Consider the following 27763-nt stretch of genomic DNA (forward strand, 5'->3'; position numbering starts at 1 on the left):
TGTTACATTAATTACCCTAAAACGGTCATTTAACTCAATGAATGACAATTTATTGGGGTCTATTGGCAGGTTCACTAAATTTAATACGGCAATGCTGTATTTTCCAAAATCCAAAACTTCTGTGTAGGTGTTTCTCAACTTGAAAAGTGGAATTAAGATGGTTATTTTAAGGTGAGGAATCCTTAAATAGATATAGCTTCAACAGCTTAAAGCCTTTTTTCTTTTTTTTTTTTTCTTTTTTTTAAACTTGATCCAATGACTCCAAACCGATGGCTACCCAGCACAAGGCGGTGGTGCCACTGGATTGATGCTCCGCTGAAGCTGCGGTGGGACCTCTCTCTCTCGCTCTCTCTGCCGGGGGAGGAGGAGGGGGGAGAGAGGCGGACCCTGACACAAGTTTCCAGACTGCTGATTTGATAAACAGAGGATTTTCCATCCTCTCTCTCCTCAGGTCTGCAGCGCTCGGCCAGCCTCCCGCCGCTCCGTGCGTTTTTTGGGAGGCGAACGATCTCCTCCTTTTTCCTTTTTTTTTTTTCTGAGTCTCCTTCACCTCCAGTCTGGTTGCCGGACTTGTTGGGGGGAGCGGATCACAACAACCGGGGCCTGATTTTTAGGCTTTGACAAGCATCCCTACCTAAAATTTTTTGCCCACAAATGGCCCTGTAGTGCAAACACATCTTTCTTGTGGATTGTTGTGGAAAGGGACTGAGTCTAGTTTTTTTTCTAGGGCGCCCCGGGGTTTTTGTGCATCTTTGCGGTCGCGCACCATGGAGATGATGAGGTGCTCGACGAGGTGGAAAACGAAACGGTGGCTTTGGGATTTCACGATTACCCCCCTGATCATGTTATCTCTAATTCTACAAGCTGCGAATGTCCGAGCAGGTAAGAATGAATTCGTTTCCCTGACCGGGACACCCGTTTGGCACCGTCTAGCAGCGCATCTTTCACAGACCCGACCAGACTTTCCATGCCTATAAATTATAATTATTACATGAAATGACACCGTTTGTTGTTTTGACCTCTAGAAAATCCGTATTGTCTGCAACGGAACTGGCAAAGGAACAACACATGCAATGCGTAAAAGTATGAATGCAATGCGTAAAAGTTGTGATGCCATGCGTGAAAGTTTGTAAAACGGACTCTTCATCAAAATCGTCCGTGTCTCACATCTATGAACTGACAGAAACTTAAAATTATGTTTACTATCCATCACACATAAACCACCGGTAAAGAGAGTCTGTAACCCCCCGCCCCCCCTCCCCCCCCAGGTGTACCATCCTCTCCAAAACGTGCTCTCAGGTGACGCGTCGGGCAGTGCGCCTGTAATAAGGCTGTATCCTGTGAGGGTGAAGAAATGTTAAAAAAAAAGCAACCCTTTCTGTCCATAAAGGAATTAAGTTGGGCAAAAAGAAGTGTGTGTGTTCCTCTACGTGCGGTGCAGACAGACAGGGCCATTTGGTTTTACGCACCGCTCTTTTACGCATCAGGATTTATGGCACATGGCCCGGGGAGCGAAAGATCAGATGAGTTACGAGTAGGTGAAGATTGTGTGAGCTTCGTAAATAGAGAGTTCCTGTTGGATAACCCAGTGCAGCGGAGACTATAGGAGACAACCAGCATTGTGGAGCTGGAGAAGCACCGTTTCTCCACACTATCCTGGTTCCCACTAAGTCCAATAAGGGGCGTTGATGGAAAAAAAACCTTCCTGGTGTTCTCCCCCACTCAAAAGCACATACAGTATGTAGGTCACATTAAAAGTTTTTCTTTTCTTTCCTTTGAAGAATATATAAAGCAGCATATGTCTCTTCCCCCGTGTCTGAGATCATAGACTGTCATGACAGTCCAAAGTTATGAAGTGGAATTTGAATTTGTTTTCTTGGCTTGATATCTTAATATCTTTTTACTGGGTTATGAAACAAATACAATGATGAAAGTATGATTCATTTTCACAAAGTCAGGACTTGCTGGACATGTTTTCTTGCGTTTCTTTGCGTTTCTTTTTTTTTTTTTTTTTTTTTTCTTTTTTTATTTAACAGGGACAGTGCACATTAATAAACATTTCTGTAAATGTGCCAGAGTTTTTTCCTTTTTTTTAATCTGTAGTCCCTGGACAGATGTTACCGTACAGAGCCACCATGAAAACAGATTATAAAAACACAATATGAGACCGAAATTACAAAGTGAAGATTGAAATGACAAAGCTCAGTACGTTTGTTTGTTCATCATTCCAAGGATGCGCTTCATCCCGTCTGGGAACTTCCTCTTTTTAAAGTCCACCCTTTTCTTTCAAACGCCGTCACCACCAATGCCATATCATCATGAAATGGCAATGATGAAGATTGATGGGCAAATTGACAATGAGTAAATATATATATATATATATATATATATATATATATATATATATATATATATATATATATATATATATATATATATATATATATATATATATATATATATATATATATATATATATATATATATAAAGTGAATTCCATAGTGGCATGGCTGGCCATCCTTCATCTCTCTGTGACATTTAAACTTAACCATAATTGCATGATGTGCCAGCAAACATTTACAGCCTTTCCAATGTACTGTAATTGCCACTTGTGCTGCCAACCTTCAGCGGATGGCAGTGAGTCGAGCGAGAGAGAGAGAAAAAAAAAGAAAAATCAGCAAGATATCCCCAGAAGTTCCTCCTTCACAATTCAAAGCCACAAAGGGGGGGGGGGGGGAATCAAAATGTCAGGGATTTGTGATGACGCAAAACTGTTGAGATCTACGCAGAAGGTTCTGACATGCCTCCGGTTACCGACGATACAGCTGAAATAACCGAAAAAAGCGGCTCTGTTGAACTCCATGGTTTTTGTTGTGTGTATCAAAGCTCGGCTGCTTTGGAAATGAGCTTTTCTAATGGTTTTAGCAGAGGCCTCACATGTCAATGTGTGCCGCGCCACTTCAGAGAAAACTCTCCAGCTTCTCTCGCCCCTTCCCCCCTTTTCCACTGTGCTAGTGGCTTGTTAACATGTCAGGTAGTATATCACCCAAAGTCCCCAAACAGCCAGCGACGAGAGCTGTCGCCGAAAAAAAAACGTGTGAGATCATCAGTGTCGGTTTAACTCTCGAGGACGAGGCTGCGGAGAGGGGCCTCAGGAACCACCGCGGTCGGTACTGTAAGCAAGTGGCTCGGCCCGGCTCTGTGGTCTCCCCACCTTATCATTAGGATTTCGGAGGAGACGTTAACTCCCTCCAGGGAGGAAGGATGCTAGGGATGGAGGGGGGAGAGGGGGAGAGGGAGGGAGGGAGGGAGGATGGGAGTCTCTACTCAAGAGGTGTGGAGCATCTTAACAATTTAGCGCTGAAATGCTCATTAAGTGTCTTTTATGGGGTTTGGAGGCCTTCTGTGAGGACTTGGTTTGGGGGAGGAAAGGGAGTTTAGAGTGTGTCTGTGTGTGTGTCGGGGGGGGGGGGGGGTGGGTGAGGAAGGATGGAGGATGGGGGGAGGGAGGGGAAGAGGATATTCCTGGCCAATTCAGCACATCTGGAATATATGAGGCCTTGAGGTATGCAGTAATGCAGAAAGGCATTCTGAAACTCACAAAGAGACCTTTGCTTCAGCTGTTTTTGTGCGTTTGTGTGTCTGTGTGTGTGTGTCTGTGGGTGTGTGTGTGTGTGTGTGTGTGTGCGTGTGTGTGTGTGTGTGTGTGTGTGTGTGTATGTGTGTGTATGTGTGTGTTTAATATCCCAGAACCAGTAGCTCTGTACTTGGGACACTATTCAAAAGGGACACAGACTGTTTTCCTCTTTATGAGGCGTTTGGTTGCGAGTCTTTGTTGTAGTTGTAGTTTTTTTTTAGTAAAGACTCCAGACGACTCGTTTGAATGATCCTTTGAAGGAAAAGGGGAAAAAAAACAAAAAACTGTCAGTTTCTTGCCAGTTGTTTAAATTGAATCGTACACTGTATTTCGGTCGCATCGGGGACTGGAATTTTCTTAGTGGAAATCAAAAGAGAGCGTGTTCCGCCTCCCGCTCCGTTTTTCCCTGGGGAGTCGAGTTGGGATGTGCAGTCGTATCAAACGGGAGTTCTCAGGAGACCCGAAACGAAACATTTTCCAACATGTCCATCAACTTTTTTAGGAGGAGCAGATCAGATCAAATGGATCCCAAAAAACCCTGAGATGAAAACCTCCGATCTGAGAGACGTTGACATGTTTGATTTGCCACGCAAACTGTTGTTTCATCTCTCATTTAAGAAGGCAGGGGGGTCAGGGCATGGATGGATGCATGGATGGATGGATGTATGGATGTATGGATGGACGCATGGATAGATGGATTGGGGCATGGATGGATGGATGGATGGATGGATGCATGGATAGATGGATGGGTGCATGGATGGATGGATGGATGGATGCATGGGGGAGGATTGGGGGGTTCTCAGTTATGTCCCCAGTGTTTCAGTTGAGAGGGGAAAAGGGGAGGGAAGGGGTTGGTTGGGGTGAAGGGAGTGGTGCCAGCGCCATAATGGGTTCAGCATGTTGACTGCTTGTAGCTCCGCCCACGTGACCCCCACCTGCGTGGAGGGGTGGGGTGGGGTGTGTGCGTGTGTGTGTGGGGGGGGGGGGGGGGGCAGGAAGTGCCTGATCAGCACTTCCTGTACTGTCCTCGCTCGGCCAGATGGCCCCCAAGAAGTAACAAGCAGCAAACGTTCTATATAAGTTCTCTATATATAAATATATATATATATATATATATATATATATATATATATATATATATATATATATATATATATATATATATATATATATATACATACAGTTTATAGTTATACTATAGTATATAGTATCTAGTTCAAAAGAAAGCCATGCATAAACATCTACATTTTTCTTATTTCTTTTTTTTCTTTTTTAATTATGATACAAACCCTCTTTTGCCTTTAACCCATCACTGTTAAAATTCCTCAGACCGCTCAAATGTCTTGTAAAAATACCTGACTTTAGGCACTTTTTTTTCTTTCAGCAATAAGAATTCAGGGTAGAGTAAAGATATACGGTCATACTCCTATAATATGCCTCAATTAACCTCATCTGCTTTTGTGGAGTGATGAAATGCGTCACTGATCGAAACTATTTCCCCGCGATGTCCACCCATCGCTATCAAACACAAAAATCAATTTTGTTATTATTATTATTATGATGATAAAAGGAGATTTCACTTCACATCGTGCCGGTTCTCTCTCCCTCTCTCTCTCCTCTCTGGAAGCCATTATCTTCCCAGTGGGACGTTACTCTGACCATTGAGACGTTGTTTGTTGTTCCTGGGCTTTTGAAGAGCGAGCATCCTGCCTCTGGACTCGCTGAGGGACGGCTGGATGCTGATGTGGCGACCTGCTTTGGTCAGCGGCGTTTTTTATGTGTTTGACCGGACTCGACAAGGGATTTTTGGAGATTTTGACCCAGTGTCTTCCCTGAGCGTTAATCATTTGGACCCACAAAATCCATAGGAGGTCCCTTTATTTTCTCATAGAGGGAAATATCACAAATGTTTGACTGGAATCCGATGTCTTTTTTGCATTGTGTATTGATAGATGAGTGGAAAAAGAAGCTGATCCAGCTCTTTACTATGAGCCTCAAATCACTCACACAGAAAGTAATGATCACATATCGATAGCAACAGCACATTATTTTACAATTTCAATGTCACCACCTTTACAGCCTTAACTGCAATTTCCACTGCTTGTTGTTAAATTTAAACAGCTTGTGATGGCAAAGGCAACGCAAAGCATTCCACACATCTGTGCATTGCGTCCAATTTCTATAGCATTAAGCCTTTCTTTTCCTTAAACTTTTGCTCATTAGGTTTCAAGAGAAAGGGTACAGCAAGCTATTTGGGACTCGGCTTCTCTCTTTGCACCTCAGTTACATTAAACAACACGTTAACAACATTCGTTCAGTTGGTTTAGCCAGTCCCTTAGACCCTGCAACAGATCTTTGCCCTTACATGACCAGCTGAAGCTGTTTGTATACATCCCGGAAAGGGGCCCTTGAATCAGGGGCTGCCTCCAGCTAGTTATGCTGAAGAAGGTTGAAGAAGGTAATGGGTACAGTTTTTGTCAAAAAAAAAAAAGAAAAAAAGGAAAAAAAAAGAAGATCAATAACATCTTTTTTTTTACAAAAACTGTACCCATTACGTTACCTTACCTTGAATTAAACCACCTATACTTTTTCGATTGCTTTGTGCACTATCCTCCGATGTCGTGCCTTAGCTTGGATCAACTACTCCTCCTATCTCAAAATTTTTAACAGCAGACCAATGGCCAGTGAACGGTCAGCTGCGTGGGTGTCTTACATCAACTAACCCCACCTTTGCAAGCTCGCTTTTTGAAAAAACCTAATTGGCTCCCTTAAAAATCCCCCATAATCACACTGTAAATCATAAGTTGCCTTGGGGTAAGATGCGAGACTCAAAGACATGGTGAGAGGGAGAGAAGCAAGGGATTAACAAAAGAATTATGGGTTTCAAGAGGTGCAAAAAAATGAAAGAAAAATCTCTGCAGAAAGATGGAGGGGGAGGCTGTGTGGGTGACACACACATTGCATAATACTGAGCTGCCCTTCCATCGACAGAAAGGGGCTTGGTAGTGTTAAGTAGCCTGTAAATCTACCCCCCTCTGGGTTTTATCACTAGATGGCCGAGTTTTGTGGACGGGGGCCATTTGCAAGGGGGGCCCAATTATGGCAGACGAATGGTTCCCTAACATTTTTACTGCTCCGCTGCCAGGCCGGCTCATAAAACGCAGCAACTGGTTGAACTGACAGGTTTGGCCAACAGTCAATGACCACGCAGAAGCGTCATGAGTGTAAATGTTGATTTATCACCTACGTGTCAGGCTTGATTACAGGGATTGCTTCGACTATGGCTGTGCACATGTAGTGTGTATGTCTACTCCTAGTGAAAAGCTAGATAACGCTCTCTGTACTTTCATCCCAGGGATGGGAAGTCTGTCTTGAATATCAGTCACCTCAACATATACAACCCTAGGAGTGTGTCTTAACTACTGAAATACCTCAACTTTGTACCCCAACTTTCCGAAACGTATCATCGCGGAGGCATGAAATCCATGATAACATCGTTGTCGTTGTGTTCCCCGTCTGTTTGAACCATGACACCGAGTTTCCTGCTTCTCCTTCTCACCACAGCTGAACCAGTGGACGTTCTGAAGGTCCTCGACTTCCACAGCTCTCCGGATGGAGTACGGAAAACAACAGGGTTCTGCACGGTCAGGAGAGGGTCCAAACCCGACGTAGCCTTCCGGGTGGGCAAACAAGCCCAGATCAGCGCTCCCACCAAACAGCTATTCCCAGGTAAATATCCACATTAGGGGGGGAATTCCAGGTTTCAGAAAGTAAAAGTCCCCTCCATTATTTTGAGCTAGTGCCAGTGCCAGTGGAATTGTAAGCTAGCGTCAACCCAGAGGTCCAGCCAATGGGTGAAATCTGCTGGATCAATCCATGGGTGGAGCAAAAACATGAACTTTTCCTTTCTGAAAATGGAATTTCTAAACCACCTCTAGCTCTGCAGTTTCGGGACACTTTCTTGACACGTAAGCTCCAGTTCAGCCGAGGACAGGAAGACCACCTCCAGAACTGAAGTTCGCCACTGCTATCAATTACCACGGATCTACGACCAGAACATCCAATGTGACATTCCATGGGCTGATCTTGTTCTAAAAAACGCGTCTTTGTTTCGGATTCGATGGCGGGCAGCCCTCTTGTGTGCTGTGTTTGGCTGCTGAGAATGAGTCCAGCTGGGATCTCGGTATTGAACGCACATTGTCTGACTCGCTAGTTCGGCGGAGCCTCGATGCCCGGCTCTGTTTGTGAGAAAGGAACCCGAGTTTGTTATTGTGGGACGGCGTCCACTCAGACAAACAGAAACAGCTCTTTGATAATGTTTCCATTCTGTCGGCTACTGTCTTAGACAGCTTACCGCCAGTTTAAAATGGCCGGTGAGCCTAAAGATTTGATAATAAACTAAAAGGGAAACACAGGAACTCAGTCATTAGTCACGGCCGTAGGAAAGCAAGCGTCTGTTGACAGACGCGAGGAGGCCATTTGTCACTTTTCAATCCATGCCATGGGGGTTTTCAGGCCAAGATGGAGAGCGCGATGTACTGAAAGCACAATACACTATAGCACAATGTAGTCATATAAAGGTTTACAGCCACCGGTGGCTCCTTACCTCTTTACGATCTGAATCGCAAAGTTGACCACTTTTCCCCATACTGGCAAAGGACCGTACACAAATTATTATTTGGGACGTATATCATGTTAAAAAGGGAAAAGAATACAGAAAACAAACACCAGTGCATTTGTGCTGGGCCTCTTTCAATTTGGCCGGATTGTAAAGGAAAATACGGGGCAGAGAGAGTAGTGTGCAGAGTTTGCAATTATGTTATTGTGATTCTTGGCCGTGCGTAATTGCCCGCAATCCTTTTAGGAATGGAAATTCCAACACGAAAGCACGGCGGAGCGAGGCGGGCGGAGTGTTTGGTCGCTGGTCGGTATAGAAAATAAGGTGTCAAAATGTCCTCAGACAGGATAATGTGGCTTTTATTTGATCATCCACTGCCGTTATTTTCTGCACTGAACCCTATTAACGGTTAAAGAACTATGTTTCTTCAAGTTGCTCTATTTATTGGCCTTGTTAAATTAATGTTTCTACAGGATCGCCTTTTAATCCTTTCAGAGGATGCCAGCTTCACGCTCCCTTTTATTTATAAAGAGCAACCATGGCTCGTTTGTCTAGACTCTGGCGTTTTATGTGAAAACCCAAAATGTTAGATTTAATGGCCTGGTCATTTTTCAATTTAGCCATTAGAAAACACTTACACTTGCAATGACCTACATCCATAAAACTCAAGACAAACTTAAGCCTGGATGTAGGAACACATAATTATTTGCATCAGAAATGCAGATTAAACAATACCTTAAAGGGACCGTACCAGTGTCAGATTGAGTTTAAGCCTGTTTATCAGTCCGTCCTGTAAACGACAGAATCTCCTGTGTGACTTATATTTTCGTTAGAAATGTAAATTGGAAGTGCTAAGTTCCCGTTGACACTGGGTCGAGGAGATCATTTTAAAGAAGGTCTCTCACCATATTATTTTCATTCAAAACCCCCGTGGACCTTCAAGGAGGAGTGTTCCCAGAGGACTTCTCCATCCTGTTCACCGTCAAGCCAAAGGCCGGCCTCCAGTCCTTCCTGCTGTCCGTGTACAACCAGCAGGGCATCCAGCAGCTGGGCGTGGAGGTGGGCCGGGCCCCCGTCTTCATGTACGAGGACCAGCACGGCAAGCCGGTCCCCGAGGAGTACCCCCTGTTCGGCTCCATCAACCTCGCTGACGGAAAGTAAGTGGATTCGGGAGTGGCCGAACACCTTTTTACCAGCCTGGGCGATGGCAGGGGTCATCCGGCCGATGAGCGTTTAGTTAGCGTTTCCTTTACTGAACATTAAAGTGATAATCCGTGATAAGTGATAAGACTTTTTCGTTGTTACAGTAATTGATCTAAATGCGCTTTTTTGAAGATGGTCTTTTAAGGATAGGAGTGCTATAAACTCTTACCTGATTGTTCTTGTGTCTCAAAGAGATAATCGACAATGAATTTCGTTTAGATTCTATGTGACATGACGTTAATAATTATCTTGAATAATTTGCTATTTGCTAGATCTTTAGTTGTACTGGATGCCAAAGATGCAAAGTAATTATAGTCATTTTCTCACCGACTTTCACAAACCACTAATAATTCATTGCTTTCATATGTTCAGACATTTAATGCCTATAGAACAAGTTGGAAGGGAATGTCAAATTGATTATTGGCAACAATTTGATGACAGTCCTTTCTTTCCCTGGTTTATTTACGGCAGTGAAACTTTGATGCGCAGAAAGACAATGGGCTGACTCTTAAATCGCCAAGCTGTTATATGGAGTGAATGCAAAATGCTTTGTTAAGCTTTCTTAGGACTTTGAGTAAATGCAAACAGAAAGGATTTAATGTGATTTAATTTCATTAAATTTGAACAGAAAAACAAAATGTTCACCTTCAGGTTTCACTGGGCTACTGCATATTGACCTCAAAATTCCGCAATGCATTTTCGTTCCCCAGACAACAGTAAAAAGCAAATATAGCAAATATAGCAAATATAACAAAACGTTTTGATGATGCTATATTTGCCATAATAAAAGCCACATTTTTCAGGGTAAAGTCAGATGAGTACAATAACGTGTACTCATCGTCTAACTTGTCAGTGAATGAGAGGGTGGCAGCTACGCTAGAGTAGGATAAAATATGCACGAATCACCAAGCAGCCTCCTGATTTGCTGCCGCGTTGTCTCCGTAGATGGCACCGTGTGGCCATCAGCGTGGAGAAGAAGAGCGTGACCATCATCGTGGACTGTAAGAAGAGAGTGACCAGGCCGCTCGGCAGAAGCGACCAGGCTGTCATCAACACCGAGGGCATCACCGTCTTTGGCACCAGGATTCTAGACGAGGAAGTCTTTGAGGTAAGGCGTCCATGTTGACTCCCTCCCCCTCTGAGATCATGAATTTTCCGTCAGATCGGAGGCATCCTGGTCTGTTGCATGTCGGTGCAGAGGTTTGCTCGGACGCTGTGTCTCCGACTCCGCATCCAAGCTCTACGAACCTGTACTGTATGAATGTCTGCTTTAAGGCTTTAAGGTGTCCCCATGATTTGCACGGGCGTGTCCCTCCCAGAGCATTGAGAAGAAGGGTGCTGGATGCTAATGTTGTGAAAGAGTTTCCCAGTCTTCAGTCTTGCTCTTTCTTATCGGTAACTTTCAGCCAGGGCGCTGGGGAATCGTCTTACCCTAATAGGGACGTAATTGGAAGCATATTGTGGATTCTGCTCACAACAAGTTGGGTTTAACTTTGTTAAAATGAACAATTGACATGTCAGCCGTCCAATTTCCAAATGCCTTAGAGGTAAGGCATTTTTTTATTTTCCTTTTATTAGATTCGTTAGTTAAACGCTGACTTTTGACAGAGCGGAGCAACAACATTGGCCTTGCCTTCTTAGTCAGAGCCTTAGGTGGAGTCCTTGGAAATACCGCTAGACACTGCTTCTTTATTCCTCTACGGCGGTGGGTGGAATTTGCGTTAAGGCCTGACATAACAACAGTCGTTTGAACCCATTCACAGAAACTCCATCACAGACGCGCCTGTTTGTGGTTAATATTTTGGAAGTGGTATGTTGATCTGAGCATTGATTCCTCTCTATATCCTTAATAAACCTCAACATCTGGTCCTCATGAGTTCGTACAGGGTTGGCCCTCGCTACCTGTTCTGCTGAGGGGAGGTTTGACCTCAGCGGAAAATGTGAGCAGCAAAGCCAGATAAGAAGACAATAGCCCCGCTTTGATGTCGGCATGCGGAATGCCGTAAATAAGAGAGAGTCTGTTAAAGGGAACCCCTTCAGGTCAAAGATGACGGTAAAAAAAAAAAAAGGAGCCGCTGGAAGATCCTTCGCTTTCTCGCTGCCAGACGTCTTTGACAGCAGCTTTTTTTCTCCCGGTGAATGTGGGTCTAAAATGTCGCACGAGGACAGGACACTGCAGGTACCGTAAAACAGTGATAATGTTGACTTTGTGCGGCGGAGACACTGTTATCCGGTCTTCCCACTGCTGAAGCGGTAGAAGGTTTGGTCACAGACATCACGGGCCAAAATGTTTAGGTAGGGAATTAGGTGAACCCTCTTAAAAAAAACCCTCATAGGACTTATTGGTGTTGAAGTCCAGGATTTGGTCTTTTGTAGGCGTTCTTTATTTGAGTGTACAATCAACTAAGTGGAGCTAAATTACAGGGCAATTTACTTCTTTTTTTCGTGCCCAGAAAAGGGAGAAAAGAGTCAATCAATTTCTTTGTCCCGAGAGGCCGTTATAATCCACGTAAAAGAAACCTCTAGCCGTGCTGCTGCGGCGGTGTGCCAAGCAGAAGTTGATTTTTTGAGCTGTAATTATTTTCGAGTTTTGTCTCTCTGTTGATTCCATGCTGGCTATGGATTTGTTAACAAACGGTGCACTATCGACTCAGCCCAAACGCGGTCTCACCCTTTTTCGTGCTCATAGTCACGACAATGAATCTATTGAATCGCGTCCCGGAGCACGATTGTGCGACTTTTTTCGTGCCACACGTGACGAAATTGAAACCAATTAATTTAATTGGGGAGATTTTCTACGACTTTAGAAGCCGAGGGGCATGGGGAAGGAGGGGGGGCGCAGACACGTACACTAAAACTTAACCTAACTTGACGAAAGTACTGCACCGCGGGGAGGTGGGGGGCACGGGGGGACCATGGATGCATTAAAATTTCAAATGCATGGGGATTTCTTGGTGCTACCCAGGACGGAATTTAAACCAGTTCATTTGAATGGGGGAGGATTTTCTTCGACTTCAGAAGGGGGTCGAGGGAGGAGGGGGGCCGCAGATACGTACGCTAAACTAACCTGACGAAAGTACACCAGCGCAGGGGAGGGTGGGGGGCGGGGGGCATGGGTGTTTTAAAATGGAAAATGCATAGGTTTCCAATTTAATTCTGACCAGCGTGAAATAAATGCGGGATGCTGGTTTCGCTCGTTTGCGGATCGCCTCCCCTGTCGGTTCAGTCAGGGACCAATACCATTTGATCGTCCGATGCGCAGACGATTCCGTGTTTGAGGGACGGGCGTCGACCCCTGCACCGTACCTGAGACCTAATGGACTAAAGAGGTCGTGGGATCTTGAGCCCTCATGAACCGTGGAACACCTCGCTAAGTTTTGACTCTCTGCATAGGTCGACGGTGAGCGTTAGAAAGTCCTTCGACCGGTGGACATATGTTTACCTTTACCGCCGCAGATCTCATAAGCAGGTGTTGGAGCTGAAAAGCGAGAGCGAAGCAGGGAGAGAAAGTTTGGGGGGAAAATATGATCAGCGTGCGGTTCGTGGCACAGCTGTTTAAAAGATATGGCGGCCGACCATCCGGGCCCTGCAAATATTTTTTTCCCCCCTTTTCTTTTCTCTCTTTGTCCTCTGCCGTCATTTCCCTCCCCCCTTCTCATTTTTTAAATAAGCACAAGATGTGCGAGATTTGAAAACCCGGGATCGAAGTGTATCGTTTCCATCCCAGTTTGACGGGAATGTATGAGCAAATTATGAAGCTATTTTCTAAAGAGACAGCGATGGGGTGAGCAGATAGAGAGCGATGACTTGTTTATTGGTCTGCAGTTGCGTCCCGGGCCCCGTCCCTCGGGCGGGACAGTCCCTGGCGGAGGGGACGGTCCCCAGACCGACGCCCGGCCCGTGAATCACTGTTTATGCTCGAGCTGGCAGCGGGAGGGACGGCTCCACCGCTCCCCATCTGTTAGCCACTGCTCCGCTCAGAGAACACCACACAAGGACATACACTCGTGAGGTCATCACTCTGTGAGTGATGACTTTCATCAATCTTTTTTTGGAATTTATGACTTGGGCTATTTGGAATATGTTGCACGGTAAAACCTCTTCAGTTCCACATTGTTGTATTTGTCTCTCTTTCTTGGGCATTTTCTTTCATTCCTTTTCTCGCCCCATATCTCTAGTATGTATTTGATGGCACATGATTCACGTACGTGTGTGTCTGTGTTTTTGTATATATATGTGTGTGTGAATATACAGTATGCCAAACCCTCTATCATATAATCGACTTAAGTAAAAGTGTTAAATATTTCAGTATTAAAAGTCCAACAGAGTCTATAATATTGCATCAACTACCACTGCACCTTTTTCTGCAGATGAGTATTTATGCAAATCCTGATGACAGCTTACAAACACTTAGTAGAGGGAGCGTCAAAGCCATTCACAAATCTAAGTATCAACCCAGTAACGTGTTCGAAATGAGTAAAAGTGCACAGTGCACAGGTATTTTCTTCCAAACGTAGTCAAGGAAAACCTTAGTAAGAACTTCAAACTTAAGTACAGGAACAAAGCACTTGTGCTGAGTTACTTTCCACCACAGGAAGACACACGCAGGTGATGTCAGCAAAAGAACTGTCCCGTCTCCCTCTCGCACGTGAATGTGTGTTCCGTACCCGTGCATTAGTCTGACTTGTAACCCACCGGTAATGACACGGTTGGAGGCTTATTGCCCATGTCCAGGTGCAGCTGGTCCTTCAGGAGCAGCTGGTGGAGATTAATCTGGTATCTGGAGTTACCGGCCCAGGTATCTGGAACAGGAAAACGGATCCCACGACAACGGACAATTAAATTAAAAAAAATCTTCATGCAGGCGATTAAAGAGATGAAGCTGTATTTTCAAAATTCTTTGTTGCACGGAGGAAAAAGTCTGTGACCTCCCTCAACCGATGAAAAGTTTGTCCCTTTTTGGTGATCGGGCTCTTTATGAGTGACTGTGAAATTATTTTGTCCCATTTTTCCGACTTCCGTTCGTCCGAGTCGTGAATGGAATTCTCATGAGAATCGGTTGACTCTGTCAAAATAATAATTATTGACTATTTATATTGGTGGAAGTGTAAACCAGCCACATCCACTATTCATTCACCGTCACCCTTTTAGCAAATTAATTTCAGGAATTATCTTCCGCTTAGAGTAGAAGATTGGCGACTCACGGCTCTCGTTCGGCGATCGGTTCAGGAGTGGCTGCCTCTGCGTGGGGTCGCCTGCGACTCTGAGCTCCGGCGGCTCCTTCGGTTCGCGGGTTACAAGTCTCAGTTCAGCCTGCGTGTCCGGCCGCGGCTACAGAGTCACGAACTCACGACTCCCGAGTCATTTGAAAGATTTGTTCGCTGCGAACCAACCGTTTGCGAGTCACCGGCCTCAGAACCTCCCGGGGAAAGGTTTTGGCCCACGTTCTGGTGCACTTGGGGGTTGGATTCCAAGTGGGATCACACATATCCACACCTCCCACCTCCCAGCGTCTTCTAAAACACCGCAACCATTTCTCAGAGCAGCAGAGAGCAGAACTTTTTCCACAAAAATTCAAATTTGCTGTGTACTTTGCAGCTCTGTCGGAATATCCAGCACCTGAAGCGTTTGGATCTCTACAACCTTTTCTTTTTTTTTTGGGGGGGGGGGGGGTTGGGTTGTTTTTTTAAGTTTTGGTTTTGTTTATTTCCCGCGTCCAAGTCTACACAAACCTAACGTGATTGCTTAGAAGAAAGAAAAAAAAAAGACGGGGAAGAGAAAGCCGTCCAGTCCAAACTGTGGGAGGGGAACACATCATCGCAGAGAGAAACAAATACACAAATGAGATCCTGGAAGATCCATGGACAACAATTAACGGGGGAGAAAAGAAGCAGAAAGAAAACAACCTATAATGACCTCCAGATTTTATTGTATTTTTTCCCTTTTTTCGTGTCTTTGCGGTCGGGGGCCTGACGGGATGAAGTTTCTTTTTCGAAATATCGAGGGCAGACGAATGTTACACGCCTATCGAATATTAATGCCTCTTCCGCTGGTGGTAGCTCGCTCAGACCATATGCTCTCACTTCACCTCTCCGCTCACTCTCTTGCCTCTCTCTCTCTCTCTCTCTCTCTCTCTCTCTCTCTTTCTCTCTGGTCATCACTCTCTTCTGCCTCTTTTTGGGTGGGGAACGGTGGGTCCCATGACCCCGGCGGCTCTGAAGAGGTGGAATTTGGCCGAAAGGCGTGAGAGTGACGTTACTGTAGATAGAAATTATGTATAAAATCTATGATAGCCACAGGGGGTCATGGGCTCCGGCCTAGTGAGTGGAATGACTGAGTGGTGTTCCAGGTAGTGTGCCACCATACTAGGACGCATTGGAAGAGTCTCAATCATTGCGGCGCGGTGCCCAATCTTATTTAAGATTAAAGCAGAAGGGTGGTACTTTGACTTTTAGTCATTTTGTGTCCGGGGATTTGTACTTCCTACTGAAGTAAAAGGTCTGAGCACTTCTTCCACTGTTAATATCTTCTCACAAAAACACATGAGGACACAATGAGCCATTTTGGCTCAAGATCCATAAATGTGGTGGTTTTATAATGAAAAAAACAACCTCTAAACCCCCTCTAAATGACTCCAAAATGACCTCTGAGGCACATGTTTTTTTTCACTTAGCCCACTTCTGGAGATTTCCAGATTCTGACCCCATATCATTTACGAAACTCAGCTTTTATGCCGCTATTTTTATTTGCATTTGCATTCTTTACGTACAGAGTGAGGGTGATGAGGTCGCGTGTGCGAGCTGGTGCCGTTAGCGTTATGACCTTTAATCGGACGAGGGGAGAGCTGGGGAAACTCCTGCGATTCCTCCTCATCGCCTCTGATCCGGTGCCAGCGGTAGCCGGCGGCATCTGATCAGAACCTGGAGAGGGGTGGAGGGGGGAGATGGGGAGGGGCGAGGAAAAGGGGGAGGAGGGGGCGGGGGGTGCAGCGGATGAGGTAATGCATGCTGATCAGCCGGCGTCCACCATGCTTTTGTGATTATGGGCCTCCGTCCGTCTGATCCTAATGATGTGGTGCCAAGCCTTCAAGGATCTCATGGCCTGGTTGATCAGGCTCTAGGTCGATCAATCTATCGATGTATCTATCTGTCTATCTGTCTATCTATGTATCTGTCTATCTGTCTATCTATGTATCTGTCTATCTGTCTGTCTGTCTAGCCATCTGTATAGAGAGCTATATAGAAATTATATAAAATTATAATTATAAATAAACATATATTATTTTAATATATATCACATATATAAATATATATATTTATATAAATATATATTTTATATATATATTTATATAAATATATATTTTATTATAATTATTTTTTAAATTATTTTATTATTATTATTTCTTTCGCTACGTTTTCTTTTTCTTTGCTTTGTAGTGTTTTCATGGTGTGACGGTGTTGTTAAAGCCATTTCAGGTTTTGAACAATGTTTAGTTCCAATGTTTTATTTTCTTCCTATTTCCTTCCTCCTTGTTTATTCACCGTAGAAGACTAGTGCGAAGCTGTGACTCATTCAAACACACACACAGACACATACACACACACACACACACACACACACACACACACACACACACACACACACACACACAGACATATACACACACACACACACACACACACACACACACCTGCACAATGGATGGCCTGGTTCTGTTGTGCAGCAGACAGCTGATGTATCCCAGCATGCTTCTGGCCAGAAGAAGAAGCACTGTAGATCATTCTGAGAAAACCTTGAAGGGGAACACCAGAAGAATGCAGCAAAATTCAGAATTCATACAATTAGCATCGACAACAGCAGCATGAGAGGCAGATGGGGAAACAGAGAGAAGGAGGGAATGGAAATGGAAGGAAAGTGAGGTGGAGTCACTCAGAGCGACACAATGATTTAGTTACTGACCGACTGTGTGAAAGAGAGAGAGAAAAGTGCGAGGCGCAGACAGACAGGAAGTCAAAGAGCGAGAGAGTGAGAGGAATTACAGCAAACTTTGGCCCTCGCAAAACTACTGCAAATGTTATAAGACCACTTTTTATTGCTGCTCCTTCCTATGTGGGGCTTTTATTTTGTAGGCTCTTGTCCCAAGTAATTGATATATATAAATAACTGTATATACACACACCGATCAGCCACAACATTAAAACCACCACTAATAGCCCCTAATATTGTGTAGCTCCCCCTTGTGCTGCCAAAACAGCTCTGACCCGTGGAGGCATGGACTCCACAAGACCTCTGAAGGTGTCCTGTGGTATCTGGCACCAAGACGTTAGCAGCAGATCCTTTAGGTCCTGGAAGTTGTGAGGTGGGGCCCCCGTGGATCGGGCTTGTTGTTCAAGCACATGCCACAGACGCTCCATTGTATCAGAGCCTAACTCTGGACGTCCACATGATGGAGAAGAAAAAATGATTCATCAGACCAGGCCACCTTCCTCCATTGCTCCATGGTCCAGTTCTGATGCTCACATGCCCATTGTAGGTGCTTTCAGTGGTGGACAGGGGTCACCTTTCTGTCATAGCAGCATTAACTTTTTCAGAGATTTGTGCTACAGTAGCTCTTCTGTAGGATCGAACCAGACGGGCCGGACTTCACTCCCCACATGCATCAATCAACCTTGGGCCCCATGGCCCTGTCGCTAGTTCACTGGTTGTCCTTCCTTGGACCACTTTTGGTAGGTACTAACCACTGCATACCTGGAACCTGTATGCAGACCTGTTGTTTTGGAGATGCTCTGACCCAGTCGTCAAGACATCACAATTTGTCCCTTGTCAAAGTGGCTCAGATCCTTACGCTTGCCCATTTTTCCTGCTTCCAACACGTCAACTTCAACAACTGACTGTTCACTTGCTGTCTCGTGTATCCCTCCCCTTGACAGGTGCCATTGGAACCAGATTATCAATGTTATTTACTTCACCTGTCAGTGGTTTTAATGGTGTGGCTGATCAGTGTGTGTATATATATGTGTGTATATGCTGTATATATATATATATATATACAATTTTTATATATGCTATTTCTTATTTTATTTTTTTCCACTTCATTTTTTAATGATTCCGATTTTTTCTTTTGAGCTTTTTTTCATAGACCCTTGTCCTCAGTAATGGATAATTTGATATATACTTTATATATTATATACTTTTATATACTTTTGAAAAAAATTGCAACATACTAAATGATGCCAATCTGAAAGGAACATATTCCCAGTTGAAATGACTTCGTTTTAGAAACTTTTCTTTTTAAGTCAGTGGCATTTTTTGTGGACCAACCCATTTGGTTTGAAGTAAGACACTGAGCATATCTTTTTCTATTCAAGGTCTAAGACCAGTTTCAAGGTAAACTCCTCCTAGATTCTAGATAGAGTCCTCAAAATTAATGTACTCTTCCACCTTGTTTGAAGGAAGACATTCTCTCCAGAGAGCATCTCCCTTCAAACAAGACGGATTCCAAAATTGTATTTTCAAGGTCCCTTCGACCAGATTCAAATTAGACTCAAGATCTTTCGACATTCTGGATAGGACTCTCAAAGAGAAATTTTGTCTCCCTCCAAACACAGCCTAGTCTATATTCTCCTATTCAAAGTCTTGGATCAAACTCAAGGTCATTCCAGATTCTAGAAGCCTCTCAAAACAACATAACTAAACCGTCTCAACAGCAGACACCTTCAGACAATGGCTCTGTGGGTCAGTTAAGGCTCCCAGGACTGAGTATATACGCATGTGTAGGGCCCCCCCCTCCCACATCCATAAAATTGATTTATATTTATGTGTACTGCTTGAACTTCATGTTGAGTCCTCAAAAAGCCAGCTTGCGATTTACTGGACACACATGACGACGCAGGACCAATGAATATCTAATGTGTTCCAGAGGACTAAGCCCTGGACAGATGCGGCCGCATGTAATTTAATGTATTCTCTTTCCTTTTTCTCCGAGGGCCACCCTGACTCCTCACGCAGATACCTCCAACCCCCCCCCCCAAGCAAAAAAACAAAACAAAAGAACAACTCTGGATCTAATGCACATTTCTCACAAATCACTTAAGCTATTCCCCCCCCGTTGTTATTAATTCCCAGGTGGGGTTTTTTTTGGGGGGGAGGAAGATGAGATGCAGGTCGTCTGAGGTACCCCTGTGGTCCCTGGGCGTAGTTTGACATTCTCCACATCAGCGGACCCAGAGAGTTTGGCTTCTCGGGACAAGATCACAAAAAAAAAAAACAACAAAAAAAAACAAAAACAAAGACAGAAAGAAAGAAAGGCCACTTGGCCAGCCGAGGGGTTGGGAGAGACAGAGGATCTAATTTCCTTTTCCAAAAGCTCATGAAAAACAGACGGCCTCAGATATTTCGCATAAGTACAGACTTGGGTTTCGTACTTATCATCCCATTCCTGCTGTGGTGAAGAGGAGGGTTGGGGGCCGGCCCTGACAGTGTCTCTTTTCTGAAGTTTGTGGGGTTAGGGTTGGCGACACACAAGCACCAACACACACACACGCACACACACACACACAAGCACACACACACACACACACACACACGCGCACACACACGCACACACACACACACACACACACACACGCCCGCACAAAGTATTCATGCCAAAAATTCAACACGGTGACCTTCTTACTCCCCTTCCCTTTTATTTGCCTCGCTGGGAGGCCTTTCTGTGTTTTCGTGTCACCGAGGGTGCTACCAGATGGAGGAGAAAGCGAAGCAGCTGAGTCATTCCCGAAGAGGATTTAAAGTGGCAATCCATGACATTGTCTTGAACTGCGTGATATTTCTTAATACGAGGGCGCTGTTACTTTTTGGGAATATTCATCCACGTTAACCGTGGCTGCCTTTTATTTCCTGCTCATGGCGGACCCTGCCACCAACAAATGGAAACTTATTATACAGTTTATTGTTGTATTAATTGTTATATATTTGTTATATTGTTTATTATAAAGTGCCAGCTAAATACATACGGGATAAATATCAAATACCGGATTTTTATTTAACAAGATTATCTCACGGATTACCACTTTAAAAGTGTAGTGCTACCGGTTCAGCGCTCTGCATTGGAGTTGATGTTTACTGACAAACTGTAATAGCATTCTCACCATAGTGGTATCATAGAACACAGATTTTCCAGCTTCTTTGGCGGTGTGGGGTGAAGACCATTATTCTGCGATGTATTATTTTGTTGTATTTAATGGTAAACTCTGGTATTTTTTTCAATCTAAACCTCATTGATTCCCATTGATCGAAAAATAAGGTTTAGGTTTAAAAAAAACAAGAGTTTTGCTTTAATTCTTGAGATATATATCTATATATATATATATTTTTTTTTTTATCCATCACACAGTAGCTGGGGTGAAATAAAACAATGACAGGATCTTCCCTTCCTTCCTCCCCCTCTCAGGGTGACATCCAGCAGCTGCTGATCGCGGCGGACCCCCGTGCGGCCTACGACTACTGTGAACACTACAGCCCCGACTGTGAGACCCCCAGCCACCATGACACGCCCCAGGCCCAGGAGCCCGAGGAAGAGGTGAGGGGAGGAGGGGATGCGGGGATGGGGAAGACGGTGAGAGGGAAGAGGTGGAAAGGGGGATGGGGATTGGGAATAAGAGGGGCAGTAGGAGAGACAGAGGGTTGGGGTGGGGAGGGAGCCTAGGATGGAAGCCAGGGGATGAGAGGGAAAGAAGGAGGGAGCGGGGGAAACAGGGGGCGAGAGAAAGTGTTCGTACAACTGACCAGGAGCTTGGTAGGTAGTTGGATAGATAGATGGATGGATTGGATGGAGGGAAGGAAGGAAGGAAGGGAGGAAGGGGGAAAGAAAAAACAAAGGAAGGAAAGATAGATGGATGGATGGATAGATGGATAGATAGATAGATAGATAGATAGATAGATCTCTAAATTTCTTCCTTATCTTTTTTTTACCATTGGCAGTGGAGCACAGCCTCTCTTTGTCCAAATCCCTTAATTGAAACACAATGCATTGTGTTTGGGTTATTTCTCTCTCTCTCGCTCTCTCTCTCTTTCTCTCTCCCTCTCTCTCTTTCTGCGGGCTGCCATTTTCCTGCAGAATGCTGCTAAATAAGTGATGAGCTCACAGTGGAAACTTTTCCTCTGAGCGGTGGAGCCTGGTGATTTATATCAGTAACGAGCTGTGCAGGCGCTGCCCAGACGCCCCGGGAGCCAGGCTGGAAGACTGTACCTGGAAAAGACCCCTGGGAGGGAGGGAGGGAGGGAGGGAAGGAGGGAGGAGAGAAAGAAAGAGGGGAGGAAACCTAAGCCGCTCCTTCCCGGAGAAAGACTGCCTGTACCTGAAAAGACCCTGTCCGCGAGGAGAGAAAGGGAGGGAGGGAGGGAGGGAGGAAGGGAGGAGGAAAGAAAGAAATGAAGGGGGAGGGAGGAAAGAAAGGGAGGATGAAAAGGATGAAAGAGAGAAGACAACAAGAAAGAAAAATGGAAGGATGAGGAAGGAAGGGTCGGATGGGTGAAGGAATGCGGATGCAAAGAAGGGCAGAAATATGAAAAGAAAGAAAGAAAGAGAGAGAAAGAAAGAAGGAATGAAGGGGAGGAAGAAGGAAGGAAAGACAGAAAGAGAAAGAAAGAAATCAAGGAGTGGAGGAAAGAAAGGAAGCGAGGAAGGAAGGAAGAAAAGACTTTGCACTGAGCTGCTCCTCAGGGTCCAGACAGGGTGGCTCTGGCTCTCTGAGGAAAGAAGGGATAGAAGGAGGTGGATACCGTGTAGGAGGGTTGTCCGAGCGCCCCCGAACTTTGACCCCAGCGACCTCCGACCTTCTGCGATGGAGGGACTCGCGGCCCTGAGCAGGAAGCCCGACAGAGCAGTAGAGCCGTGAGGCCGGACCCTCTTTCGCAGGAGAGCCTGAGCGTTCCAGTCTAGCCAGCGGTGAAGGTCTTCAGCCAGCAGAGCCATAAATCACCCCTCTCTCTCTCTCTCTCTCTCTCTCTCTCTCTCTCTCTCTCTCTCTCTCTCTCTCTCTCTCTCTCTCTCTCTCTCTCTCTCTCTCTCTCTCTCTCTCTCTCTCTCTCTCTCTCTCTCTCTCTCTCTCTCTCTCTCTCTCTCTCTCTCTCGCTCTCTCTCTCTCTCTCTCTCTCTCTCTCTCTCTCTCTCTCTCTCGCTCTCACTCTCTCGCTCACTCTCGCTCTCTCTGTCTATCTTGCATAATCTGGCCTGGCCTTCTCCCCTTCCTCTCCAGCTCTTCCTGTCTGTCTTCACTCTTCCTCCCCTTCTCTCTTTCTTTCTTCATATCCCTCTCTTTTTTGTCCTTCTCCTTCTCTCTCAGATCTTTACATTTGTCTCTCTCTCTCTCTCTCTCTCTCTCTCTCCCCCCCTCTCTCTCTCCCCTCTCTCCCTCCCTCTCCCTCTCCCTCCCTCTCTCTCTCTCTGTCCAGTGGTCGGTTGCCAGGCAGGCTGTCGGTTCACTACTCCTTTTATGACTTTAGCAGTTATCCTGGGACTAATATGTATCCCAGCCCCGATAGAGCGGCAGATTGCGGGAGCCACTCCGCTCACTGAATCTGGCAGCGCCCTGCTCGGGCTGGTCCAGCGGCGCTAAGGAGAGGCTCGGACGAGGTAGACGACGAAAAAAAAAAATACTCGACAGAAGGGGGCCAAAGAGAGAGAGAGAGAGAGAGAGAGAGAGAAAGATGTCTTCGTGGCTCGAAGGACACGTGGGGAAAGGGAAATGCATCTGGACATTGACTATTCAAAAGAAGGAGGAGTGCTCCCCACAGGGTCCGTACGCCCAATGTGTTTATCAGCGGCTTTCCTATTGGTCGGACGTCTCAAAACCACTTTCAAACGTTATTTATCTATTTCGATGCTGGAACATTAGGTCAAAAGGGGTTTTCGTGGTGGAGATCATTGAGATGTGTCTCCAGTCTGTTGCCCTCGTCGCCAATTCCCAAACGAAAAACCCGGCATAAAAAGGCAAAAAAGTCGAACCGCCCGGGCCAGTGATTCATTCAGAAAAAGCGACACTTCCTGGTGGGGCGCGTGGGAATGTTAATTCCGGCGTTTAAAATTCCCACCACTTCCTATCGTATGGGAACAGCGGTGGGCACAGGCGGTGCGGGCGCTTTTTTGGGGGGGTTTTGAGCGTTTTAACGGGCCCATTAGCAGAAACCCAGGGGCCATTTGTGGGCTCCAGCGAAGAGCTGGGAGATGCGGCCGATCTTTCATTGGGGCCACATTAATCCCTCAGCATGCTGTACGGAGTAAACAAACGTGTGTTTTGGCTCGGAGGCACCTTTCTACCAGACAATGTGGGAAGCACAAACAAAGGGGGTTTATACTTGAGGGGTGTGTGTGTACAGGCTGGGGGGGAGATATAAGGACGCTCCCTTTCATCAATATGGATGCAATTTCGCAAATTGCATTTACGGACGCAATCTTTCCCTTACCCGAAATATATATATATATATTTTTTAGAACCGTGCCCCGAGCGAGCACGTGATTTCTAAAAAGCGCCTCCGTTTTGAATGATTGAGACTCATATACGGCGTATGAGTATATGAGTTCCCACGCCACGCGCCATGTAAACAGTATCCGTTGTGTTTACATGACTGATTGCCCTCTTCTTTCTATCCGTCCATTTTTTCGTCTTCCATCTGCAGTACACTAACTATGACTACGGGGAATTCTATGACTACAATGAAGGAGAGGTAACCACTGAGCCACCCCCAACCGAAGCAGCCAAAACCGAGGTAAACGCTTCACCGCTGGAGGTGTACGGTATATCCAGAGATGGGGTGCATGAAAACACACACGCACACACACACACACACACACGCACGTACGCACACACGCACGCATGCATGCACACACACACACACACACACACACACACACGCCCATTGATTAACAACCTCCGTCCTCTATCCTTCTAACCCCTCTTCCCAACTATCTTCTCTATGTTCTCCACACCTTCAACTCAGGTGGATCAGGGTTACGTGAGGCGTTTTTAAAAGTCCAAGGCGTTACCTGAAGACCTCAGACAGGGTAGTCATTGCAGCTGTCACTATCTCCGGCCTGCCCTCTCACTGTCCCTTGTTTTTCGTTTTTTTTTTAGACAAAAGCCGGCGATGCGTACTACAGTGAGTATGAATACGGCACGGCGGAGGGCGGCCAGCCCCAGGCTCCTACGGACACCGCCGGACAGGGCCAGGTGAGATAGCACCTCCTCATTCGACCTTTGCTGAGCGTTCCCAACTTTTATCAATTAAGGGGCAAACTAAGCCGTCCCCCACGGATCTGACGGGAAGAAAATAAATAAAAGATTCTGAGCTAAACGTTCCAGGATGTAAAAAAAAACAAAAAAAACAGCCCTGCGGCTATTCCAAGGCTGTTGCCCAAATGAAGGTTTTGGGGTTCAACAGCTGCAGAACGATCTTTGAGCGTGACATCTAATCACCCTGGTTAAACAGATGATTCTGCTCATTTGGGGGTTCCTGGTGTTTACGTCATGTCGAAGCGGAGACATCATTTCACAACAAAAAAAAAAATCTCTGAGTAGCCCACGTCACATGATTTAACGTCTGTACTTCTAGTCTGGGATTTAGAAGGTTTCCACTGTACTCTCAAGAGCCAATTTTTGTGACTCGGTAAATCTATGGCTTACTTTGAAAAATGTGAACAATTCTCGATCATTTAAAACGCGTCTCACTTGGAATCTCGAATATTGTTAAACAAGGGGCTTTGATTACACTGAATTGGCCAATGTTGATGGACTGGATCAAATCTCTTTTAATAATAATAAAAAAAAGAACGATTATTTAATAATGACATTATGAAACCCCCTGTTTGCAACACTGGATGTTTAAAAATGTTGGAAAAATATTCATAATAAAAAAAAAAAATATTGAATACATTTGGATGCCAAAAGCAGCCTGAGTTCCATCAGAGAAAAAAAAAGAAAAAAAGAAAACCCCGCACCCATCAATGCAATCCCCCAAAATCCCCAATCTGGATGCCGGCCAAAGACCAAAGGAACATGTTGTGATTGAATAAAGCGTAACGGACGGAAAACACCAGGCGGAGCAGCATCCCCTTCCATATCCTCCGATCCTGAGTTTGGCAGATCCTGTCTACATTCGCGCTAAACCATCGCATGAAACAGTTCGTAATGGAGGACCTTCACCAAACTCAAACAAGATGGCCGCCCGCGCACCGCCGGCCAAGTCATGAGAACCCTCTCGGATGAACGTCTGAGATCGTCAGCGAAAAGCTCGACTTCTGGAGTTCCTCGCTTGATCCTCTGGGTCTGGGCGACACCATATGGACCATTGATGTCCATCCGCACTCATTCATTGATTTCTGGCAAAAACCTGCGTTCTACACCACTATTTTGGCCCTTTTCATGTTGTTTTTTTAATCGAATTCTGTGTATAAGGGAGTCATCCCTCGTACACAAGTTACACCCATAACCCCTAAAAACTGATGGGAACTTGTGACGGGAGGGTTGACAAAATAATAAAGGAACAAGGTTCCTCCAAAAATCTCCAAAATTGGCCTGGTTGGTTGTGTGGAACATGGACGACCACTCACTGATTGGTTGCCTCTTTCCACCTGAACAGACGTCATTCTGCCAGGGAGCTCTGGAATTACGCAGTTGAAATAAATACTAACCAACACAGGGCTCATTGAAAACAGCTATATTAAAAAATGAATAGATACCGTTCAAATATATCTATTTCAGTAATGCCAGCATGTGGGTTTAAAAGGATTTTTTTATTTTTTTATTATAGTGCTAGGGGCTCAAGGTCTCTCTGTAAACATGTATTTCCTGCCCAATTCTTGATAAGAATTACGCTGTGCTAACACCATAAATGGCGTAATCACAATTTATTTTGGTGTCATACAGGCCATACAAGTTAATACTGGTTTGATATGGTTTTCGAAGAAACCTTATGTCTTGATATAATACGACATCATACTGTATTGCTTGTGTATGTCTTGCTTCGCCGAACACACATTTGCGTTATTTATCACGACACCATAGCAACATACCTTGATATCGACAAATCTACGAAATTTTGGTTATGACTGGCCATCGATCAGAACAGCAGTCTGTGGAGTTCAGAAAACGGCATTACTTCACCGTAGACGGTCCGTTACCGTCGAGTCTCGCGATATCGGTATGCTGTTGATGTATCGTCCAGCCCTGCAGCACACAGCTCTGCTTGACGGGGACTTCAACCGGACACAGTTGAGCTCGGAGCTTTAACCGTGAATCACGTTGTAAAAATCACGAGAAAGTCCGTTCACATGACCGTCCCTAACCCTCTCCTACCCTCCCCTTCGCCCCCCTTCGGCTCCATCCCCAGAACTACGAGGAGGAAATCGTGGATGACTACATCACCGGGGTGGAGCAGGTGGGCGCCGAAGCCGAGCCCACCGTCGCCGCGGAAAGCGCGGCCGCCGCCGCCGCCGTCGACGAGGCGGAGGCCGGCGCGGCCGTGGAGGCGGAGGCCGCCGACCCCGTCGACGCCGACGGGGCGGCCGTGGACGCCAACGGCGGCGGCGAGGCATACGACTTCAAGGAGTACGACCTGAAGGAGTACGAGGCCAAGGAGCTGGACAAGAAGCCCTACGACTACGGCGACTACAGCGACTACGACCTCACCGGGGCCAAGCCCACCGAGTCGGCCTACGACGACGAGTTCGGACCCGGGATACCTGCCCAGACCGACTTCAGGGAGAGCAGCGTAAGTCGCTCCAGGGTTGATTCGGGAATGATAAGACGGAGGTTTAGGTTCCAAAGTGGGGGAAAGTTGTAGCTCGAGAAATCACATTCTTTTAGTGCATCTTGTGATTAGGAATTATTGAAATATTTTTTCAATTTTATTATGTCATATTTTTTTATTTAATTTATGTTATACTTACACTCAAAGTTTTGCACATTAGTAGCACTATGGACTTTAATGCTGTAAATCACACTCAGTATATTATTTGATTTTAAATATAGTTATTTTTTGATTCTACATACGTATAATTGGTGCTAATAAAATTGGTGATATATTTATGTACTGTATAGTATACACACACACACACACACACACACACACACACACACACACACACACACACACACACACACACACACACACACACACACATAAACACACACTCACATTCTCTCTCTGTATCACGTTCCCACACCAAACAAACAGGACTCCCCCTGGGGGTGACCCCGCAGCAACCTCTCGACCTTGTTTGACCTCTGCTGTTTATCGATGGCAT

The 27763-nt window shown here is 45.4% G+C and overlaps 1 protein-coding gene across 1 annotated transcript in view; it reads left to right on the forward strand.

Annotated features, from left to right (window-relative positions):
* The first annotated feature begins 555 nt into the window (after positions 1 to 555).
* Positions 556 to 27763, forward strand: part of LOC307238512 (collagen alpha-1(XI) chain-like) — a 93883-nt gene continuing 66675 nt past the window's right edge. Inside the window, exons 1-8 of the mRNA XM_080011518.1 lie at positions 556 to 882; positions 7203 to 7367; positions 9200 to 9413; positions 10405 to 10567; positions 20912 to 21040; positions 24139 to 24228; positions 24594 to 24689; positions 26848 to 27228. Coding sequence (XP_079867644.1) covers positions 768 to 882; positions 7203 to 7367; positions 9200 to 9413; positions 10405 to 10567; positions 20912 to 21040; positions 24139 to 24228; positions 24594 to 24689; positions 26848 to 27228 — 1353 coding nt within the window. The 5' untranslated portion in view covers positions 556 to 767. The remainder of the gene's footprint in view (positions 883 to 7202; positions 7368 to 9199; positions 9414 to 10404; positions 10568 to 20911; positions 21041 to 24138; positions 24229 to 24593; positions 24690 to 26847; positions 27229 to 27763) is intronic.

Source organism: Zeus faber, assembly GCF_960531495.2.
Source record: "Zeus faber genome assembly, chromosome: 12".
Lineage (NCBI taxonomy): Eukaryota > Metazoa > Chordata > Actinopteri > Zeiformes > Zeidae > Zeus > Zeus faber.